The sequence below is a fragment of the Schistocerca nitens genome, chromosome 9 (assembly GCF_023898315.1).
Source record: "Schistocerca nitens isolate TAMUIC-IGC-003100 chromosome 9, iqSchNite1.1, whole genome shotgun sequence".
NCBI lineage: Eukaryota > Metazoa > Arthropoda > Insecta > Orthoptera > Acrididae > Schistocerca > Schistocerca nitens.
The window spans coordinates 485316227-485341647 of NC_064622.1; the positions used below are offsets into that span (position 1 = coordinate 485316227).

The 25421-nt window shown below is 36.2% G+C and overlaps 1 protein-coding gene across 4 annotated transcripts in view; it reads right to left on the reverse strand.

The window, feature by feature from the left end:
* Positions 1 to 25421, reverse strand: part of LOC126203389 (homeobox protein slou-like) — a 143136-nt gene that overhangs the window by 2259 nt on the left and 115456 nt on the right. The window contains exon 10 of one of the 4 annotated variants that reach the window (XM_049937696.1): positions 6302 to 6760. The exons of 1 other annotated variant lie outside the window; for it this stretch is intronic. In XM_049937696.1, the coding sequence (XP_049793653.1) occupies positions 6734 to 6760 (27 nt within the window). In that variant the 3' untranslated portion in view covers positions 6302 to 6733. Of the gene's footprint in view, positions 1 to 6301; positions 6761 to 15260; positions 16660 to 20066; positions 20481 to 25421 lie in introns of those variants that run through there. 2 more of the 4 variants (XM_049937695.1, XM_049937693.1) reach the window with 2 other exon arrangements.

A 25421-nucleotide genomic window follows, 5' to 3' on the forward strand; every position in this document is an offset into this window, starting at 1 on the left:
TCAGCTGTGCTGACCACTCAGCTACAGGATGAGACACACTAGTTTTAAATATGATGCAATTAAAAGATGACTCCTACAAGTCTTGCTAAAAAAATCTACAAAAGAAGTTTAGAGACAGACAGATATTTCCAGTAAATGAGTAGCTGATACATCTAAGGAGTAACTGTAAAAATAATTACTACTAAACATTAGATGTGAAAGGCAACAAAATTAAATATCTTTGCCATATTTATGGCATCCTCACAATCTCACATACCACTACCTACGAAACTTCTACATTGGTCATCCCTTTATAATCCATAACTAACACAGCCAATGACTTGATATAGAAGACAAGTGTTCTGCTGGAAGCATAGTAATGCAGTTTCGTTCTGATAGTAAGTGGAGCAACAGGAGGAGAAAAAATGAAAACAGATTAAAAACAGTTCGGAAGATGTACAAAACTTTGTTAAGTTTTGCCATGGTTTTGAGTCGACATTAAACTCTAGTTCCGACTATAGCTGACTGAGTAGGTCAGTCCAAAGGCTCGAGGAAGGCAACAGCATATTATCTCTAGCAGCATCATGCATAGTGATGCACTATGGTGTATATATTGCAATCTGGGTTGTCAAAGTAATTTTGTCTACCATTTGCTTGTCTGAGTTGTAATTCAAGTTAACATCCTCATAACCTCGCACAATTTAATATCACTGACAAGTTCCCATACTGTTTAAATACAAGCTGACAAATTTGGGAACAAATGGTTGATTCTGAGCTGTACAACAATCTATAACCTGAAAGCAACGACATTTTCATCATCATCTGTTCCACTTGGTTATGAAAGTTGTATTTACTGTCAAAAAATTTGTTTGCCAATATTTTCCATCTTTTGTGCTAGTTAGTTACAGCCTTGACAGTTTAATAAACTAGCAAATTATACTGACAAAAGTACGTGTAGTCACTACTAAAATGTAGCACCTTACTTGAGAAATAAGTGCAATGTACCTGTTATAGCAAAAAAATGTTTTTAGTCTACTATTTATTTCACTTCTTTTCACATCAAATATTAATAACATTTTCCTCAAGCAACACATTGCTCATAGTTTGCTCCTGCACTGATTTTCGAAGTTATTCTGTAAGCTTACTCGTATCTCATGATGTATGCATAAAATATTTATTCTAGCACATGCCAACTGGTCACAATGCACTGAACAAAATAATTTTCCTCAACATCTATAATAATTCTTGAAGTTTGACTGTTTTACTCATCACGTCTATCACAGGTTGCAATCGCAAGTAGTAAGTGTTCTTATTTTTATGATTTGCTTCTTCTTTTTGTCGAAACTGTTTTACTCATTCGGCATTTAATGTTTCGGCATCACATGTTGCTTGTTTCTTCTTGACACGCCCTCTTACAACGTCTTCAAAATATTTCACATAAATCAGGGCTCTTCCAAATGTTTTCTGCTACACAGACAGACTTATTCACAAAACTGCTGGAGTTAAACAATTTATTTACAAACAAACATTTTTTTTTTCTTTTCACAGATATGTCTTTCCTTTGAAACACTTTCATTCTGTTACACTTCTTTTATATCAATTTGTTCTCTAATAGTCTAGTAATTCAAATGAACACCAGTGAAAAATATTTGAACACTGAATGCTATCTATAAGAAGCCCAATACCAAGCATTCAAAACTGTTGAAATCAGGTGCACAATGGCCTTTCTGGGTAGAAACACATAAACTACCTCTTCTTAACAATTATGATCATATTCCACAGCTTACTGAAATGAAATAGGTCTACAGCTGTACTTAGCAAATCCTTCAAACCTGGTACAAAATACGTTTCTCAGACTATATTGTCATTGCCACTTGAAATATGAATGGAGAACTAGAAGTAATGCTCCACTAACAGGAGTAAGAGGAACAAAATGTTGTTTTCTACTATCCTTTAACTTACATTTTAATCATCTACACTAGGTTGCAACAATCAGGACACTATACTAAATATTACCACAGAACTGCAAGAAATTACATTACAAGTGTTTAAAGAATTAAAATATCTAAGGCTGATTAAAAAGCAGTCCATTTTATATTAGCAAACAGGAAAAGAACAACAAAATATAAAGAGACACTATGTGCCCAATTTAAAGGTTTGGAAGGGCATCAATTTATTCAAAAGATACTTCACCGCAAGAAACATTTTAGCATGCACAATGTAGGAGCCAATGATGCAGATATATCTGCCATCCCTACCTCCTGTATTCCTAGCCAGCAAACAGGGTACATCCCTCCATGCTGCTAGCCACCCACCCCCAGTTCCTCTCCCTCTACCCACCCCACTGTACACTTGCCCCACCACAAGCAGATATTAGACACACAAAAAGGAAATGGCCAGCAGAAAGAAGAACAAAGAAAAATGGCATGAGACTGGTGGCATTCAGCAGAAAGCATGATATGATCTGAAATTCAACATATTTGAAGAAAAGACTAAATAAGCTCAAAACTTGGAAACATTCAGGTTGAAAAAAAGAATGGCAACTGGGTTATGTCTGTATGGGCAAAAATTGCCAGAGGGAAACCTACAATGTGAAAGTTGAGAGAGGGAGAGACACTGCATCACATCATTACATGAGAAAAACAGAAGTAAAATCATCTCATTGTCAAATACAAAAATCCACCAAAAAAGAGAAACCATGAAGTTCATAAATTGATTAATAAGAAGGAATACGAAGAACAAACAAGGAATACAAAAATTACAGAAGATCTAGAGAATATAGTTCCTCAATTGAAACAAATAACTGAACAAGTAGCACTAATAAATCCATGAAAAAACCCAATGGTGGAATAATGCGTGTAGTGAAACAGTGGTTGATAGACACCAAGCCTGCTCAATATATCACAATAATAAAACAGAAGAATCACACTTGGAACTCACAAAACAAAGAACGATAAAAACATAACGCAAAAAAAAGAAGAAGAGTTGAACACCAATACCAAAAAGATACAGATACTTCTAATGGCAGTAGCAAATAGCGAGAAAACAAATGCGAAAAATTACTGCAAATTATTCAGCAAACAATTACGGAGACATGACCCTCCAACATTAATGTTAAACGATAAAAATAGCAAGGTGGCCCCTAGCAATAGAAAAAAAAATACACAAATTTCAGCAGACACATTTGACAAATTACAAAGACCCCAGAACTACTGCAAATAAACACAGGTACCTCTATTAAAACACCAGAAATCCATGAAGTCTACGAAACTTTAAAAGAGCTTGAAGACTATAAAACAAGTTGAGAAGATCAAACTTGTGCAGAACTTTGGAAATGTGCAGGAAAACCAGTGAAGATGTCGTTGCACCAATGCAGAGCGAAAATCTGGAATAATGAAGAACTACCATAACATTGGACAACAGCTATAATCTATCCATTACACAAAAATGGAGGCAAATCAAATCCATACAACTACTGAGGAATTTCCCTATTGGATATCACATATTAAGTTATATCAAGAATTCTATACAATCGTTGTAAAGCCCAACTTGAACTGGAACTATGAGAATACCAAGGAGGATTTAGACACTTCAAAAGCTGCACAGAACAGATAATTACTTTGAAACTGGTAATGGATTACTACAAAACAAGACAAAAACAAGTCCTAACAGTTGTAACTTAAAAAAGTCTCATGATCCACAATCTTCAATGATGGAGGTACAAAAGTTCAGAAAAGAAATATCAGAGATATTTACGATTAAAACAGGGCATTACTTTTCAACTGTGCTCTAGAGTTCATGGTGAGGAAATAGTATGTGGAAAATCCTAAAAACATAAGAACTGGAACCAAGAAAGATCTAATAAACCTAAATGGCTTGGGATTCACAGATGATTTAGTGTTACTTGTTAATTAGAAAGAAAGAAACCAGAAATCAAATAACAAGCCTACAAAATACAGCACAAAAAAATAGAACTGCAGATATCATTAGAAGAGACTGAGATAATGGCACAGATCCACTAGTAATCAACCACATAACAGTAAACAACAGGAAAGTAAAAGTAGTGAAACAATTTAAGTATCTAGGAGAAATTAAAACATACAACTCGAACAAGAAACCTGTATGGCAAGAAAGAACTAATAAAATGATAAAAAAATTTACATGGTCTTCATATAATAAAAACTAAATTAAGACATTACAAGAGAGTGGCTCATCCAGAGATAACACACAAAAGTGAAATTCTCCTAACAGTAGAGAGAACATGCATAAATAAGAAATATCAAAACAATGGGTAATGGTGGTTAGTGCCAAATGAAGTAGTGTACAGCGAACTGGAACCCATTGCAAATACTATGTGTAAGAAAAGTATCTCTTTTTCTTTGTCACCAGAAAGCAGATTACCAAGAAAAATTATACAGAAATTTTGGAACATCAAGCAACAAGCAGGATGCATAAAGAATATTGGGGAGGATATTAATGAGCTAGAATTAGCCCCGGGCAATTTGCAAAACAAAACAAAAAATTTAAAGCAACTGAAACTCACAAAAATAAGATTCAAACCAGAAATCACATGACAGACAATAAAAATGGTACTAACAAATCAGGAATGACAAAAAAGATTAGAATGAATGAAAAGGTACTGGGCGATTTGGAAAGAAGCTTATTGAAGAAGAGACCAGAAAATTACTAACTGAATTAGTCCAATGAGGCTGTAAAAGCAGAAGAAGGAGAAGAAGAAGAAGAAGAAGAAATTAGGTAGCTCAGATCTCGATTAATTTTCCCATATAGCATTATCTATCAAAAGACAAACGTATGTTAAATTTCCCCTATTTCATATTCATTCCACATGAAGGCAAACCTGGTTAGTGTAAGTTTAGTTTGTAGTTGCATTAATGTTGCATCCCATGACATCTGACCCCGCAATGTATGTTTATTACATCAAAACTCACAATAATTACCAAATAGAATTTACCGTACTTTTTTGAGGATAGGATAATTGTTTAACAGGAGAATAAAATATTTAATAATAATTTGAGATAAGAGCACAAACAATGTGAAATCAGTAAAACAGGACAGCTGGAAATGACTAATTATTCATATCAAAAGAAAAATTCAATGGAGGAAACTAAAATTATGACACATATAAAAGCGCATACACTGTCCTAGCTTTCAGAAATAACAGTTCCTTCATTGGCAGGAGAGAGGGATAGGTTGAGAAAGGCTAACAAGGAGCTGCAGGTCACTCGGACCCCGGCATGAAAGGGACTGACCATCCTTCCAGATGAAGAAACTATTAGATCGGAAAGCTAGGATAGTGTCTGAAGATAAGTGATGACCAGCAATTCTACCTCATAATGATACATAAATATTCAGAATTTTTTTAGTAAATGTTAATAGAAGTACTTACCATTCACTTCATTTACTAGTTAACTGAGAAACCCAGCACAGAGGGCTCTGAACAACAAAACTTCAAGATACCACGCTGTTTTAAGGTGGAATTGCTCAAAACAAACAAAACAGAATATCATAGGTGGTAAATCAGCAAACAGAACCATTGATTTATGCTAAAAATATGTTTTGTATTTACTTCTTTAACATATACCAAATCCTTTATATCTCACAAATCCACCCTTAAAAATCATCTTGCTTTCTTTTGACAAAAAAGTTTCATCACTGAATAACTTGATTAGCTGCACAGCATTTCTTTTCCTCTTATGTTATATACTCTTCCACGCATATTAATGTGATAACTTCTAGGTGATCACTTCACCATATTACTGTTTTCTCCTCTGTCAAACTGTTTGTGTCTATCTTTCCTTCCATTCCCTATTGCTTCTTTGTTGTAACGAAACAGTCAGTATGTTTCAGTAAAAAATTTGAAACCTATGAATAAATTAAATGTTTATACACTTAAAGATCTTCATTTACAATTATCTGACAACTACAATTTCTGGTAAACAATATGGAACAATGACGACAAACGATGTCACATTAAATACAGTTTGAACTCACCATATTTTTAAAGTATTTACTCTTTGTCCCAACATTAAGTTTGATATCTGTCAGTAGGGAGAGGCATGCCAGTACTCTAAAATTAAAGTACCATCAACATCATTCATTCATTTAATACTATAAATTTTCTAAAAATGAATTTATCTTTTCTATGTAAAGTATATATCGTCCTTCCAACTTTATAAACTTTTAACAGATAGCAAATATTTGAAGAAACATCATTGCAATATAATTTTCTATCTACATTTTTATCATTTGTTTGATATTCAGTGGTTTGTAGTCATACACAAAAAGAAAAATGTGAAAGACAAGACCCTTCGACTATTACGTTCAGATGGTAGATGTCTCTATAGCAAGACAGAAGTATTTTCTCGGGAAGCAAGACATGTAAAAGCAAAACATTCTGCTTCTTGGTTATCAAGATGCAAGGCAGTAAAATAAAGGATCTTCATTGCACACACACACACACACACACCAATGCAGTTCTTGTCACTTATGAAGAGCAGATAGCACCAACTTTAGCTTCCTGAGGCACTGTCTATACATGAAACACAAGCAACTATAATTCTGCACACATTGGTGAAAAGACAGATGCATTCCGTGTTTGTTGTTCATTGACCACTTTGCAAAAAGAACTCACTTCTGTTCACTCATATTAAAGCTCCAAGTCACACCAATTTAAATGTGTATCAAGGTGGTTTGTTCTTACTCCGTTCCTCCCTCTTGTCTGTAGCCGAGATGGTTATGCTCCAGAACTGGAATCTGAGTCCTTACAAAGAATAAGAAAAGTATCAGTATCAATTACTGCAAAATCAAATGGAATTTGTTAAAAAGGTGCTCTTCTGCCAGAAAGAGGTTGACATAAAACCTAATTTAGTCTCTGACCTGTGAGTGCTAATTTACCAGCAAATATTATGCATCCTGTAAAAAAACTGATTTCACTTCTGTCTTTTTTAAATATAGCCAAATAAGAACAACAAGATGGCCTCCAATTTCAAGTTGCACTACAATGGAACTGGCTTGGAATTTAAACAATGCAAATAAATTAATACTGATAGCAGCTGAAGACTATTAAAACACAACACTGCATCACGGAAACCATCAGCTGTAATTAAGCTGCTCCTTTCTGTTGAAACACTATGCAGCAGATGCTATCTAGAAAAGTACTTCAATCTATGCAATTAAAAAAAAATGCTATATGCGCACCTGCAACATCTGAATCAATTTTATTTGAAGAAACTATTTTCAACGTACACGTAAAATATTTTATGATAGTTTCTTTCCTTGCAATTTTTTCTTACCTATATGCTCACTTACACAACAGAGCAACATAGATGATGTTTCTGTCCTTCACCTGATGAAAAATGTCATATACGGTTCATTATTAACACACACACTACCAATATGCTCTCTATCTCATTGTTCAGTTTAAATATTTCATTCCTGCTCATATAAAAGATCTAAGTTGTTGTTTGTTTTTCAATGGTATGTGAATTTTAGTCTACCCTCAGCTTTTCTAGACCTTGCAGGTGTTAACTCTCCTTCTCCAATATCTTTAATTTGATTAAGATTGTGGTATTCACTCCGTGTGCTGCCTAAAATATCCCTAAAAACTTAAAAACTGTGAGTTGTCTATTTCCTCTCCCTTTTTCTTTTCTTCTTATACTTCCTCTTTCAGCTCTTTTCTCTAACCAGCCTATGAACTTTATTTATTGTTTGATTCCTTCTTGTTATACATCCGTGAATATTTATCTGATTCTTTGACTTTTAAACAAAACATTTGCCAGTCAGTCTATCTCATAACTGTATAGGATGTCTTTGAGTAACTTTTCTGCTATATTGTCCTGTTTTCCCATACCCATCAGCCAAATTAAATTTCACTCTGTATAAATAATATAAGGAAAACAGATTGCTACTCATCGTAAAGATGACATGTCAAGCTGCAGACAAGTACATCAATAAGACACTTACACATTAACTTTCAGCAAAGTCTTCATCAGAAAAGAAAACACACACACATACATTCATTCACATAAGCAAACATAACCCACAAACATGATCGCCATCTCTAGCAGATCGAGCAGAAGTAATAGTGTGTTCAAGCTGCCAGAGATGACAGTCATGTGTGCGTGAGATTTGCTTGTTTGTGTGAATGAATGTGTGTGTTTTTGCTTTTCTGACAAAGGCTTTGGTCAAACGCTAATGTGTAAGTGTCTTTTCGTTGTGCTTGTCTGCAATTCAATGTGTCATCTTTACAGAGAGTAGCAATCTATCTTTTTCTTATATTGTTGATATTCAAACCTGGAGTTTCCATTGTTAAATTTTGTGTAAAGAACTTCAAAATTCAGAACCTGAACTATCTTTTTTTCTTTTCTTTCACACTTTACTGATCATCAGCAATCCCACCATTACCAAACATCATCCACGCAAATTTTGTGACTACAAAGATTTTCTTACTTACTTACGTTGTGTTAGACATGACAAAAGACTAAAAACTTTTTGAAACTAATGAAGAGTTTTCACAACACAACAGATTTTACAATTATCTTTCTCTGATGAAACAGCTATTTTCACTCTTTTTTTTACTTTCAGTTACTTGCAAATACTTTTCTATATTTGATTATCTGTACTGTCTTGCTGAGCTTCACGATTTATTTTAAAACCTGTCATATTTTCCATTTCTTTATCTTCAAATCAAAAGCAGGCAAGTATTTAGTATTTTGTAAACAATTTTCTGTCTCACATTAACAACAAGTATTTCACATCGTTTTTGATGTTCCGAAGGCTCAGTTTATAACCAACCAGAATGTTCTGACATCAACAGTTATTCCCTACACACACACACACACACACACACACACACACACACACACACACACAACATTTGACTTGCAGTGACGCAATGATGCAATAAGAAGTAACAACTTCCTTCCTTTTCTTCGAAATATCTCTCTCTTTCTTATGAACAAGTGATTTATCTGTGCATCACTCCATCTAGCAAACATGCTAATACTGTGAATTGGTGCCCCTTCTTTATTTTATACACAATAAAGTGTATTCATATTTTGTCATTTAAGTCTCATGTAACTTATTTCAGATTTTCTAATTTTGATTGTCCACAACATAGTAAGACATTAACTACAGAGTAAGACTGTCACTTTCATGTACAGGACAGTATAGAATCTCCGAGACTCAACCTTTCTTGAAGTAGCTCCAACTAACATGCCTCCTCATCACAAAAACACTCACTCACTCTCAACTGTTTGACACCCACAAGTGAGCAGAGGCCTCATCCATACTTCTCCCTGCATTACAGTTCACAGCCATATGCATCCAACTTGCTCCTGCTTGTTTTACAATGTCGTAAGGTCATCTTCTGTTTGGCTAAAGCCCCTATCCTTTCTTATTTCTTGAAATCTACGGAATGATTTTGTTAGTTCGTCTATCATCAATTTGCTTGACAAAATGTTCCACTCATGCCTGTTTGATTTTATTAGTGTTATAATTATGTCTTCCACTCCAGTTTGTTCCTGAATCCAACAGCTTGTTTTCCTGCAATACTTCGCAATATGCATCTTTCAATTGCCCACAGGCAACTCTTACTTTCTGAATGGTTTTAACATTAGAAGTCCCTATCTGATCGTCAACAGCAACACTGATTGCAAACTTTCCATTTCAGACACACAGGAAACATGAAAGTGTTCATGGCTACTTTTACTCTTCTGTTTATTTCTTTTTTCTGCTCATCCAGTTACTTCCTTCAGTGTCCTACGTAGAGAAACTCATCACTGGTTCTATGACGTTACTTTTAATTTGTAATATTTTCTTTTCAGTTATTTACTTCATTGCCCTAAATACAGAAACCCATCACTGGTTGTAAGATATAATTGTTAATTTTCACTACTTTCTTTTCAAATCAACAATCACCACTCTATATTATTTAGAATAATACTTCCAATATTTTTGTTTTATGAACACATACATCTGTTTCTTCACTTGGACGAATACCGTAACAAGAATAAATAGCTTATGCTTAAACTGAACACAAGATTTGAGCTTTTCAGATGGTAGTGAGGCCTGATAATCACTTTCAGAATGCAGAGTCAGGGTTTGATGTAAAGACAGATTTGTTCCACTTTCATCTTGAATTTCAACATTTGAACCACATGTGTTACACTTCGATTTCCGATGTAAGTTTCACATTAACTCTCAGCATTAAAAATTGAAAAATTCTGAATAGAGCGAAGTATATTTGGCGCCTTTTCTTCTAGTAGACACTTCCAGGAACGCTATTCTTACTCACTGCATGTTTTTCACATCTTTTTATGGCAACAGACTTCGCAAGTTTCTTCAATAAAATCTTCTCAGACTTGCAGTAGCATTAAGCAATTCAAGCTCCAGTACCTTCCAGATTATACTCCTGAGACACTGTCCAGCGGAAGTTATTGACTGGTGTGCGGTGACTCCACTATCCTTTTCTGGTTCACAATTAGTCATGATGTCTCTCGTAACTAGTCCACTGTTGAATAAAGCAATATTTTCTTGTTCATTCTTCAATGTTCTTGTCAGAGTCTTGTGTTATCCTCATTCACTTCTGCATACTTTCATTATGCTTGCACATTCATTGAAGTTTAGAAGTTTTTAATTTGTCCTGTTATGAGATATACCTGAAACCTCTAAGTCATTTTCAGTGTATACAGACAAAAAATACTCTGATCTAATCTCTACACTGAGAATGGCATACGAGTGTACATATTTTTCAAGATACAACACACTTTTACTCTGTCACTTTTGTTGAAAATACTGAGCTCTCCAGAGCCCGTTTAACAACAATAATTATTGTGAAACTAATTTTTATCCTCATCACTTGAAACTGTCATACACAATATGAATACTCGTACTCTGACTATAAATGTTCCTTAATCTGAAATGAAAACAGATACATGTTTGTTCAACTTGGCCCTGTGCTATCTTGACGCAAGTAACTTCTTTGATGGTATATCTGTTCTCCAGAAGAAACAAAAGTGTTCCATACAGAGTATAAAATTATGCCCATTTTATCTTAGATAACATATTAACACTTACGATTTTTCAGAATCCATTGTATACACACCTCTCCCACTGATATTACACTCAGTTCCTTGGGTAGAATGCAGCTGGAATCTACAATGAGATTCGCAATCTTCTATTCCCTGACACCTTTTAACACACTTGCCACTGCATTTAAACACTAGTTGTAACTATTTCCATATGTAGTTTTCTCAATGTTCTGTTATAATGTAAGTCATACTATCCCACTTGCTTTTTACCTTCTTAATTCCAATTCACTCAGCATCTTTTCTTCATGCAAATGGCAATACGATGCATTTACACTTACATGTCATAAATTTATTGATCACCAGATCTAGGAAGTCACTCTTCTGTTTAACACCGTCATGGATAAATCCTGATGTATCAGAATGCCATTGATCCTTTACCAGACACTATTTTAATACCACACTATCATTCTTCACAACAAACTTGATTATTTTTGATAATATAAATATACCATATACTTCACAAAATGCGCTGTTATTCAGAGAAAGACAAAAAAGGGTAGAAAAAACAGCACTGGTGTCTTCTTGCAACATGATGAATGAAAACGATTTAAAAAGTTTTCTGTAGCATTCTTTCAATGTGACTGTTCTCTTAGTGAAGCACTATTTTCTCTTTCAGATGGTAGAGTTAGATGGATTATTGGCGACTATAAAACTGCACTTCTCTCCCCTGAATGTGTACATTATTCGAGTCCTTTTTTTTACATTTTGTTGACAAAAATAAGTTCTTAATTTGTATGCCTGTCTCCTTGTCTCCATAAAGTTTTCAAACACAATATTTCTTTCTTCTATACATGGCAGTTGCTTCAGCAAGAAAACTCATCCAAGATGACAACATTAGGTATGTCTCCGACAAATATTCTGTGTTTTGTCAGGTTCATCATGATTTATTTAAGTGGAACTAAGCCAGCAATTACACAATTTATATTATTTTCTGGAAGTCTGCATACATCTTCTCTGTGGTTCATAAATGAGACGATGAAAATATGAAATTTACAGCTACTTCACTTATATGCCATTATCTTGATGTTATTTTGCACCACTTTTCAACATGTTTCTTTCTTCTATACTTGGCAGTTGCTTGAGCAAGAAAACTCATCCAAGATGACAACATTAGGTATGTCTCCGACAAATATTCTGTGTTAGAGCAGTGACATCTTAAAAGTATGATATGTTTGTTTTGTCAGGTTCATCATGATTTATTTAAGTGCAACTAAGCCAGCAATTACACAATTTATATTATTTTCTGGAAGTCTGCATACATCTTCTCTGTGGTTCATAAATGAGACGATGAAAATATGAAATTTACAAGTACTTCACTTATATGCCATTATCTTGATGTTATTTTGCACCACTTATCAATATGTTTTAAAATTCTATATCTGAAAATAACTTTTTATAGAAATTTCCAAAGTACTGGAAGAATATGATGTTACTTTTAATAAGTACACTGACATGTGTTCTTTCCACACAAACTGAAATGTTTTCCAAAATCGCCCACATTTATAACCCTACTCCAAATGGGTGCATGTTATGTGATTTTGTACATCCGTTGATAATGTTCAATAACAGTTTCTTTAAGGGTGCATTAAATGTGTCGGATGCTATTTTTAATTTCCTGCAAGATTTCCTCAGATATCTTCTCCAACATCCACGTATATTTTATCCAGAACTTTAGGCAAAAAATATAAATATAAACTCCACATAAGTAAAAATGTGCAGCTCTACATCTTAGGCAATACCTTGCCAGCTGAAACACAAAATGCAAGTTTAAACAATTAGTACTTAGGTGATCAATATAATAACTTTGACTCCATAATGTAATTTTCTGTTCACTGTCATCTCTGCAAGCTAGCATTGATGCATACTGAAAAGAAAGCACAGAAATTTTCAGAAATTATGCTTAAACTCAATTAATTTTATTCTTTAGAAATTTGTAAATCTAACACATTAAATACATCTATTACAAGTACTTCTGCTGTTACTTGATTACTTGAACTATTTGGATATTTTATGCTGTGTGTTAAATGGGCAAAAATACCATTTGATCTAAATGTTAAGAAAAACTGGAAAAAATTCCAAGTCATAACAAAAACTGAACAACATTATTTATATTTTCACCAATTTCAGTTAGCAGGCAAATCTAGGAAATCAGAGATATCTATTAAAAGAAACTTATCACTATATTTACTTCCATTTGTTATCAGCTGTCTGTGTTTACTGATATTTAATTTCCTAAGCTAATTTAATCAAACATTACATAATAAAAGTAATTTTCCTAAGATAACATAAATATATTCTAAATCAAATTTTGCATATATTCTATCTGATTTGTAGTATATGAAGAAAACAACTGTAGTAAAATAAATATGGTCAGCTGAACAGGAAATTTGGAACCACCAACATGAGCACTGGACGAAAATAAGATGAACAACCATTGTGCAAGAGTAGAGCTCAATAGAAGAAATCAAACAATTATTTTATGATGAAATTCACACTATGAATATAATAAAATGTGTATCAGTGCCAAATAAGGGATGAAGGAGGAGGATGATGATGATGATGATAAGGAAAAAAATGCAGGGAGAAAAAAAGAATGAAGCTAGTCACTTTTATGAAAGCGAGTGTGCTAACTGGCACAGAAACTCACGAGCAAAATAGTTTAATCACAAACATAGAATAAATCTACCAAAGTCAACTGTGGTCATGGCCAGAACAGTGTCAGCGTCTTGTTTATGTCCCTAAAAGGGGATGAAGTTATCAACAGCACATGTCCCTCTATTATTACAGTAGTGTGCAGCAGAACCTTAAGAAGTCTAGCAGCAATAAACACTGCTTGGAACTTTTGTTTACCAGTATGTCTCACACGTGGTGTCACTTTGCCAGCATTTATTCACTGCACATAATTTGAAAATACACATATTATCTGAATAAACCAATCCTCCTTAATTACACTTCTTTTTTTCCCCAATATTTTGATCCAGCATACCCATTCACAATATATCTTGTCCTTTAGACACAAATGCTTCACTTGTTAATGTTGGCAGCCATAAAAACCAAATCCTATAGAAAGGATATTTCTTGTCAGTTGTTCTGACACAACTGAGTTTCACTGCTGTCTAACAAAAGTTATGATCTTCAAGAAAATTTAGCATCTAATAATGTTGTTCACAATATCACAGAAACTGCTGCCTGCTAGCACACCATTACCAATGGAATACTTACTGGTAAGTATTTTGCTTCTTTTTCTTTGGGGTATATAAACAATTTCCCTCCTATTTACATGTCTCTCTCACTACCATCTTGCGAAATTTTAAAACCTTGAAAGGGAATTGCCTCGTTCCTTTCAACTTCTTATTATCAACAAACTTAACTATGTTCACTGTAATTTGTCATGTCTGTCTGCAAAGACATTTCCAGCTACCACTTTCCAGGATGCTTTAATTTCAACTGGGACAAGTCAGAGCCTTTTATACTGGAATCAGAGTTAATTTTGCTGAGTAATATATCTGTGGACACAGTTCTTATACAGGTGAAACACAGGGACAGAAAACATACTGGGAATGTGGAGTACAGCCTCACTTAAGTGAGGTCACTGAGGCATTGCATCAATGAAAATTCAGTTTTTCCCCCAATAACAGACATTTTTACCTAATACTTGGTAAGTTTGGCAGCAAGATGCTATAAACAATGTCACAGTATTTTGAAAAGTATGTAATTATTACATAATAATTTTGCCCTTTTTCTCTCTAAAATGTTCATGGCAGTAAACCAATCAGCTCATTTCACTTTTTTGTCAAGTTCATGTGATTGTAAAAACTGACATGGCATTCAAGTATTGTTCTTTTATCCTAAAAAATTGTATTTATTACATGAAATCTTTCTAATTTCCGGATAAGCCAAAAGAAATGCATGTTGATAGCTAAGAAATTGGTAACTTCGTGAAGATTCCCACAAATCAGATTACTTTTGTGTCATTTGGGAATATGTCTTCAGCGTTATATTAATTTTGGTCCAATGTTGCATAATACAGAACATTTTACACATAGAACTGGAAGAATCCAGTGTGCACGGAAAAAAAAAGTATATTTATTTTTACACAAAGCACTTTTTGCTAACAATTTTTATTCTTTAAAATTATCTACAACTGTGTAAACAGTTTATTGTCTTGTATTTAAGCACCATCTTTTGCAGTTCTATTCTAACTCCTCCTGATGCTAGCTGACTTGAAAATTCACCATGGCGTCCACCTGGTGTTGTTCTTAAAATTATGAAATTATGCATCATCCTGATGAACTAAGATGATATGCCATGAATGATCTCTCACATCTAGCAGATCCACTTGAATGGGAAGTTTTAGAAAAATAACATGCCCTTGCTCAGCTTGCTGTTAACTTGAATTGCAATGTGAGTCTAAAAAGTTTGGTGAACGGTAATACAAAATCATAAATTATAAGGTATAAGCAAAATATCTTTACTCATTCTCAAAGTAATCTTTACTGGCCACAACATAGTTTTGGCTGGAAATTGCCAGTACTTATCTCACACACCTTTTCATGTTTTGTCAACCTGTAATGCAGTAACAGGCACAATGTGGCCACGGTGGATGCCTTTGCTACACCATCACAAATGATGTTGACAGAAAAGATGGATGTTGGTCAAATGTGTCAATGAAATATCTAGCAGTTTCCTTCTGTAATCAAACAACTTGCACTCCACCAAACATGAACAGACATTCCGCTTTCCTAAATCTTGTTGAATTATAGTTTTAAAAATTTCCTTGAACAAAGGTGACTATCGAATTTGCTCAATGTCGTGTGTCAGGCCTATTGGCAGCCAGTATCAACATGGTGTCCTAAATGCGTGTCAATCAATTGTAGAAACATTTCCTTTTTATGGTTTCTGTTCTGTACACTTGCCTCTAAATCTGACAGCTCAGTTGCTATTTTTCACAATTTGTGACAAAACTTTGCATTTATGGAACGTTCCATCACAATATGATCTGAATTTTCAGTCACCAGATCAGTCTGGTTCAACTTAGTGTGTTGACATTTGGTAACACTTCTAGGCATGTCTATCCATCTTTGGCACACTATCATGTTCATACAGCTGTCCATTCACTGAATATTTTAGACACATCTTGCAGTTCCCGCTTCTCATGGTATGGTGGCCTTGTTCATTACGCAGCCTTCAACATAGGCTCTCAATAGTCAATTATTCACAATTCCTGCATTTATCAGCAAAATATTTGAAAATATGTTGCAGAAGTTTTATTCTTAATGTTAGAATTGATCACAGTTTTCAGATTCTTTCTCTGAAAAGAGTAGTTAAACATAGAAAAATATTTCTTCTTTGCCGATGTAGATGGCTCCGCATCAGCAATGAATGCAGAAAATTTTGTTCATTACATTTTTGACACCATCTTGAACATTATCAAGATTCAATTTATAAGGCAAGTTTTCATTTTAGTTTCAAAAAAACATAACATCATATGTGTTATCTTGTTTATGTACTTGGCAACCCTCCATTTTCAGGGGAAATTGTTGAATATTCTGTTCAGTATTCTCCTTTCCTGTAAAATAATATAACCACAAGTCAACATTGACATGTTTTGCTGACATACAATATGTGGCCAAAAGTCTCTAGAAACCCCACTGAACACGTTATGTATGACATCATGTTATCTATCTAAGGGCATACAAATGTAAACATGATATATCAGCATCACAGATTAGAAAAGGTCAATGGATATAACTGAGTTACTTTGAGTGGGGTCTGATTTTAGTGGCTCAAGATCAAGTACTACATCACAGTGATGTAACAGTACTTACATGATCCCAATTGTGCTGTTATTACGGAAAGATCAGGGAGGCAGTAAATCCAGTCACCAAAATGGAAGAGCTTGCATATTTACTGATATGTAAACTCTGAAGAATATAGTATGAACCGAACACTGATCATCGAACATCCCTGCCTGCTATTATAAAGGACTTCTGCTGCAGCTTAGGTACAGAAGTTATCGATAAAATGAACTATTAAGTAGAAAAATATTGCACTGCTGCTGCTGTTCCTCTCAATAATAAATAACCGATGTCTGTCGGATAGCGCAAACAATGATATCACTGTCTGAGGTGCAATGGAAGAATGTTTTTAAGAGTGATGAGTCACAACTGGTACTAAGACAGTCAAGAGTGAACCTCGTGGATTCCCAGCAAATGGTATTTACCATGAAATAAGTGTTTCTCTTATGTTGTTATTGACATTTTATGCCAAGCACTGACAGGTAATTCAGTTAATGGTATTTATCTCAAACTGTTGCAGCAATAATGAAATTCAGTAGAGTTTGTGTAATGGTTTGGTGCTGATTAACATGGTTGTCTCATGCAATGCATTTTGATCAATAGCAAAATTAATACAGGTGCATATAAAACATTTTGGACAATGCCATTCTACCATCACATAGAAACACTTTCAATCTGAACTTCCTGTATTGGCACGATAATACTTCCACAGATCCAAGACCGACGTATCATACATCAAAGAAGATAATGTGGGTTTACTAGACTAGTCAACACAAATTGCTGACGTGAACCCTATCAAATATCAATGATAAAAAACAATTGTTTCATGCCAAATGAATTCACCCAAAAATTTGACACTACTTTTTTAGAAAGGTGGAAACAAATTAAGTATTCAGCAGAAATTTTTCCGTAAAAAGTATACACTAAAATAGTAGCAAAATTAAGCTGTGTGGATGGCACCTTCAGAATGAGCATTAGTGGGTGTCTGGAGACTTATGGTCACACAGTGTAACCTAAACATCATAAAAACGCCATGCAAATACCTCACTATTTGGTTCACATTTTTTTGTATTTACAGCAATGTCTGAACATCAACAAAATATCATCATAAACAAACATAAGTTGCTCACCTGAAGCTGCTGAATTATCCATGTGCAACCAAAAAGGTACAGAACGAGGCCAAGTCAAACAAAGAGCTGAGCAATGAAAATTCACACAAAACTTTGTAACATTATCTAAATTTTACTTTTAGGAAGCAAAATTCAGAAAAAAATAATACACTGAAAATGCAAATAGACAAAATCATGCCACTACCTCGTGGAGAAAGGTGGAGGCAGTATAAATGGTTGAATGCACTGACCTTTCAATGTACATTCTGTGCACCATAATAAAGAAAAGTCATTTCTGAAGGTATCTGTATTGAGTGTGGCTTTGTACGGAGTGAAATGTGGATGATAAACAGTTCAGTCAATGTAGAAATCAAAAACATCTGATGTGTTGATACAAAAGAATGGTGAAGATTAGATGGGTAGATCGAACAACTAATGAGGAAGTTGTGATTAATAGAATGACATACACTTCAGTTGTAATAATGATTTATTAATCCATGACTGATTTCTGGATGTTAAAGACACATCTACAGCTGCATAAAAAACCGCAAAACAAAGTGGGAGATGACGGAGGCAATATAACGTAACACATCTGTAAAAACCAGAATGGGCTAATGAAACAAAGTGACTCACTTATTTTATTTGGTCGCACATGACATTTGGTTAGGCGAGTTAGTACAAAGACACCAAATCCTTACATCTCAGATGGATCTAGATGAAAGAGGAGAGGGCCTAATAATCAAATGGACCTAAAAATGTAATATCTGGATGGGTACGACGAAGGAAAAAGAAATCAAAACCAAACAGTGTTCTCACACTGTCCACCATCAAGCACTTGCATGCTATGAATGCCAACAAGGACAGCATGAAGCATCACATCAGAGGTCTGGAGGTAGCTGCAGCTGCAAACAGTATGCAAGGAAATAAACTGAAGTCCTTATCACGAAGATACGGAAAATTGGGACTGACTGGTCCGAGTGCTTACAATACTTAATTTAAATGAATAATAAAACATACACAATCTGCGGTACGCTGCCAAGCTAGGTAATTGTCAGATATGTAAAAAAATTTGATTTATTTTTTGGCAACAACGAAATGGTACATAGGCTAAACAGGACACAATGAGCTAAAAGTGATACAGTAACAGTGCTAACAAGTAATAAAAATAAATAAATAAATAAACATACTGAGTAAAACGTCATAATTGGTGCATTCATCATTCGGTTCAAAGAACACCTGGATGTAAGTAATTCACTATCTGTGTTAACTATTCACCTAAAACCATACAAGCATTCTACTCATAATACAAAAAAAATAGGCTGCAGTACATACTGGGAGATGAAGAAGCTTGCACAGGATAGAGTAGCATGGAGAGCTGCACCAAACCAGTCTCAGGACTAAAGACAACAACAACAACTTAAGTATACTCCACCTATAGCCAACAGATCAATCCTTAATTTATTTGAAGAAATTGAAATTTTGTGCAACTTGAACCAAAATCCACTATGCACACTAAATCAGCAAACCACTACACATGGTACTGTTAAATAACTATAAGCTTTTTAAATAATATGTCACATGTTCAAGTCTATTTCTCTGAACTTCCATTTGTTTATTTATTTCACCCCTTAATCATCTTTCCATATCAGTAACGTTTTGTATAATGCAGGGTATTCAGCCAAACCATGTTATTTTGGTATTTCACTGCTTTCATAGTTCCACTAACATTTCAGAGTTTTATGATAGTTTTTTATATATTTCATTTGACGTAACTTGATCCCGTAATGTATCCTACAAATATGATGATGGTTTAATTGGCATAGTTTATTTTACCATTCTTTTTTATATCACTGTTTTTTACTGTTTCTTATCCTCTGTTCACTCATTTTGCCCACATATCGTTACCTTGTTGCCTAAAACATCACTTTGTTTACATGCCTGAGAGTTATCTAGCTGGGCACCCACTCATGGCTTGTTTATATTTTATTATTCACTTAAATAAAGTATTGTAAGCGCTTGGACCAGTCAGTCCTGATTTACCATACCTTCATTAATAAAGTCTTCAGATTACCTCCTTGCACAATGTTCGTGCCTGCGACATTCGGCGCCTCCCGACCTCTTGCTTCATTAGTCTGCTCCCCTGGTTTGCACAGACATGTTATGTTATATTTCCTCCCTCCTCTCCAAGTGTGTGTTACAGTTTTTATACACTTCACGACAACCGAGCGAGGTGGCGCAGTGGTTAACACTACAGACTCGCATTCGGTAGGACAACGGTTCAAACTCACATCAGGCCATCCTGATTTAGGTCCTCTGTGATTTCCTTAAACTGCTTCACACAAATGCCAGGATGATTCCCTTGAAAGGACATGGCCGACTTCTTTCCCATTCTTCCCTAATCCAATGGGACTGATGACCTCGCTGTTTGGTCCTCTCCCACAAATACACCAATCACTTGAAGATGGGATTTTCACATCCTGAAACTGGTCGCAGATTGAATAAATCATTATTACAACTGAAGTGGATGTCATTCTATTAATCACGTCTCTCAGTTGCAGATGTCCTACAAAAGGCAAAGCCTGGCTAAAAGAAGTTATCTGTCACTTGCAAATAACCTGAGGCATCAAGGAATTGTCAATTTGGAAAAGGAGAGGAGAGGAGAGGAGAGGAGAGAGAGAGAGAGAGAGAGAGAGAGAGTGTGTGTGTGTGTGTGTGTGTGTGTGTGTGCGCGCGCACTTGGGGGGGGATCAAGGCTCGAATATTAAACCTAGGTTCAAATGGATGTAGGCTATGGTAGTTATGTAGAGGTGAAGATATTTGACCAGGACAGTCTAGTAAGGACAATTGTATCACATCAGTCTTTGGACTGATGGGCGCAACAGTATCAAAGAAAAAATAAATGAAGGGCATGACTAGAGAAATGATTTTTTTTTCCTTTATGACTGCAAAGTTCCATTTTTCTGAAGAGATGATCTGAATATCAAAGTGACTTTGGGCATATCCCAGTGAAGTGCTGTTGTATAACCCTTACTGTTCATGATGCATGTAAATAACATAGCGGATAACATTGGAAATACCATAAAGCTCTTTTCAGCTGGTGTTGTATATAATGAAGTCTTAATGTTGGAAAATTGTAAGAAAATGTAGGAAGAAGAGCAAGGTGTCACCACTTGGTGCAGCAGCTGATAGTTGACCCAAAAACTAAGAAAAGTAATGCACTGTGCATAAACGTGTGTAAAGACCCACTGTTCAATTACCGTATTTACTCGAATCTAAGCCGCACTCGATTCTAAGCCGCACCTGAAAAATGAGATTCGAAATAAAGGAAAAAAAAATTTTTCCCGAATCTAAGCCGCACCTGAAATTTGAGACTTGAAATTCAAGGGGAGAGAAAAGTTTTAGGCCGCACCTCCAAATCGAAACAAAGTTGGTCCATTGTAATATGAGACACAATTTAGGTCGAATGAATGACAATACAGCTACAGTAGTGTGGTTCGAGTCGTAAGCTTAGCAGTTAAGCTTTATCAGGTAGCCATTGCCATGTGTCAGGCGCTCCGTCCGTATTTATACGGGTACCCTTCCTTTTCCGCGTGCTTCGTCTGGTTTGAATTGATTGCTTAATTTTCTTTGATCTGATTAGTGCCGTTCTCTTTGTTATAGGTGTTTATGTCACTCTAAGCTGGAGATGCATTACTGTACTGTGTCACGCATTGTTTGTCACATTCTGATAATTAGTGTTTACGGCCTGTCGCCGCTCGCGGCACGGCTTGCTTTTGTGCGTGCTACCGCCGCTTACAAATTTAAAAAAAAGAGAGAGAGAGAGAGAGAGAGTAATCGTCTCATTAGCGAAACAATGGCAAGAGACTGCTATTTGTTGTTACTTACACTGCTGCTTTCTTTGATAATGATCAACAAGAACCAAATAATAGACTGCGTATGATTGAAGATGTTCTGAACGAGAGTTTGACGAAAATTTTTCTCCGTTTGAAAATCTTTGCAGACGCCTCTTTAGTACATTACATTCTGCACAGAAATTACAGTCATCTTAGATTTAAAAATCTAGTCAATTGCCATGCTTCATTTCTGACTGTATCACTATTACGCATAAGAATAATACGAATATAAACATGACATGATATGTATATTCTTCCGCGTTTGCTGTTGTCTCCCTCTAGAATCTAGTTTCGTAGTTTATTAGGCAGACAGAATTTAAATGAGATAGCAGCAAACATGAAAGAACACATGGCAAAATGTTTATATTCGTATTATTCTTATGGTGAAGAGAATACTGCATGTGATTCACAAGTCAAAAGTTCCTATTAGCACCCATCTCTTCTCACAGGTAGGAAAAAATTCAGAACGTAGAGTTGGCCATATTGCCAGTCGGATTTTCATAGTACATTGAAACACTGCAACATTCAAAGATGAACAATATGGAATTTGTATTTACTTCGATGGATAATGTGTGAAAATGCAGTGGTCGAAACTCGGGGCGGAGGAAAAAAAGCTCGTCTTCAATCTTTTAAAAAAATTTATTTACTGATGCAGAGGCTTTGGCGCCAGTATTTATCTTTGTGCCTGCAAAGCATGCCTGTGTAGTGCTACATATATTTGACGGCAGAAGTTAGTTGTGGCGGCACCTACCAACATTTTTCAGAACTTCAGCTTACTTTGCACTCGATTCTAAGCCGCAGGCGGTTTTTTGCATTACAAAAACCGGAAAAAAAGGTGCGGCTTGGATTCGAGTAAATACGGTATGCAATTGGTGATTAATCACTGTAAAGTTTAACTATTATATAATACCTAGTGTTATGTGCTTGAAACAAACTTAAGTGCAGCATTCACATAAAACTAGGTAAATGACAAGGCAGTTTATCTAATACTGGCATCTGCACGAATTTTAATGTGACAAATTAACAAAATCTTCAACTAATTGATTCCTGAATACTGCTTGTCAGTTTGGAACCCTCACAGAACACTATTAATACAGAAGACAGAGACGATTGAAAGAGCAGCGGCAAACTTTGTCACAAGTTCTTTTAGTGAGCGTTTGAGTGTTCTGGAAATGCTTATTAAACTCCATTCGAAGACACTACAAAGAAGCACAGTGAATCATGGAGAGGTTTAATGCTATATTCTGAGAATGTACATTCTGAGAAGAGTGGATAAAGTAACATATTACTGCTTTGAACATACACTCCTGGAAATGGAAAAAAGAACACATTGACACCGGTGTGTCAGACCCACCATACTTCCTCCGGACACTGCGAGAGGGCTGTACAAGCAATGATCACACGCACGGCACAGCGGACACACCAGGAACCGCGGTGTTGGCCGTCGAATGGCGCTAGCTTCGCAGCATTTGTGCACCGCCGCCGTCAGTGTCAGCCAGTTTGCCATGGCATACGGAGCTCCATCGCAGTCTTTAACACTGGTAGCATGCCGCGACAGCGTGGACGTGAACCGTATGTGCAGTTGACGGACTTTGAGCGAGGGCGTATAGTGGGCATGCGGGAGGCCGGGTGGACGTACCGCCGAATTGCTCAACACGTGGGGCGTGAGGTCTCCACAGTACATCGATGTTGTCGCCAGTGGTCGGCGGAAGGTGCACGTGCCCGTCGACCTGGGACCGGACCGCAGCGACGCACGGATGCACGCCAAGACCGTAGGATCCTACGCAGTGCCGTAGGGGACCGCACCGCCACTTCCCAGCAAATTAGGGACACTGTTGCTCCTGGGGTATCGGCGAGGACCATTCGCAACCGTCTCCATGAAGCTGGGCTACGGTCCCGCACACCGTTAGGCCGTCTTCCGCTCACGCCCCAACATCGTGCAGCCCGCCTCCAGTGGTGTCGCGACAGGCGTGAATGGAGGGACGAATGGAGACGTGTCGTCTTCAGCGATGAGAGTCGCTTCTGCCTTGGTGCCAATGATGGTCGTATGCGTGTTTGGCGCCGTGCAGGTGAGCGCCACAATCAGGACTGCATACGACCGAGGCACACAGGGCCAACACCCGGCATCATGGTGTGGGGAGCGATCTCCTACACTGGCCGTACACCACTGGTGATCGTCGAGGGGACACTGAATAGTGCACGGTACATCCAAACCGTCATCGAACCCATCGTTCTACCATTCCTAGACCGGCAAGGGAACTTGCTGTTCCAACAGGACAATGCACGTCCGCATATATCCCGTGCCACCCAATGTGCTCTAGAAGGTGTAAGTCAACTACCCTGGCCAGCAAGATCTCCGGATCTGTCCCCCATTGAGCATGTTTGGGACTGGATGAAGCGTCGTCTCACGCGGTCTGCACGTCCAGCACGAACGCTGGTCCAACTGAGGCGCCAGATGGAAATGACTACATCCAGCAGCTCTACGATCGTGTCCATGGGAGAATAGCAGCCTGCATTGCTGCGAAAGGTGGATATACACTGTACTAGTGCCGACATTGTGCATGCTCTGTTGCCTGTGTCTATGTGCCTGTGGTTCTGTCAGTGTGATCATGTGATGTATCTGACCCCAGGAATGTGTCAATAAAGTTTCCCCTTCCTGGGACAATGAATTCACGGTGTTCTTACTTCAATTTCCAGGGGTGTATATTCAAACACCTTGGTAACTCGCTGACTGTTTATGTAGCTTGAAGAAGTGATTTTTCCTCATATTTTATAGAAATTTCAACAATGCATTGCTTTGAAGACAATAATGCCTTTCTGACTAAACACAATTTGTGAAACATGTTATAAATGCAACAACACATCTCCTTGTGAAATTCAAGATATACTGAAGAACATACATAGTTGGGAAAATTAGGTGATCTGGCAATTTGTGCTCACAGTGAAGAATGTCTGGTTCAGAATTTGATATTTCAAACAAAAAGGACATCAACTGCTCTACAGCTCTGAAAATTGACCAGTGGTTGAGATAAGCAATTAAAGAAAAAAATAGCGTAACAATATTTACTGTGCTGAGGGGAAGACTATGGTGAAAAAAATTAAACACTGTTAATGGTGGGGAAAAAAAGATATAAAAAATTAAACACTACTGACAGCATGTGACATAATGAAACACAAACCATAGGACTTAATATTACTCATCGTGATCTTCAGAACGGCTGAAAGTAAATGCAACTGGATAAAACAACATACACATGAAATTGACACAAAATGTGAGTTAAATAGAACAAAATTGAATATCAGAAGGGCAATATCATAAGAAGTTCAATAAACTCCATTTAGTTTTTGTTTAGGGAGTTTTACAAATGACACAAGGGAACAGAGCCCAATGCTCAGTCAGTCAGTCAGTCAGTCAGTCACTTTCTTCCATTGTCAAAACAAGATCTCTCATTATGGAGAAGCGATTATAAATGGAACCTTCCCCCCACATCATCTGAAAGTTAAAGTGGAATAAAAGCCCCAGTGAACACC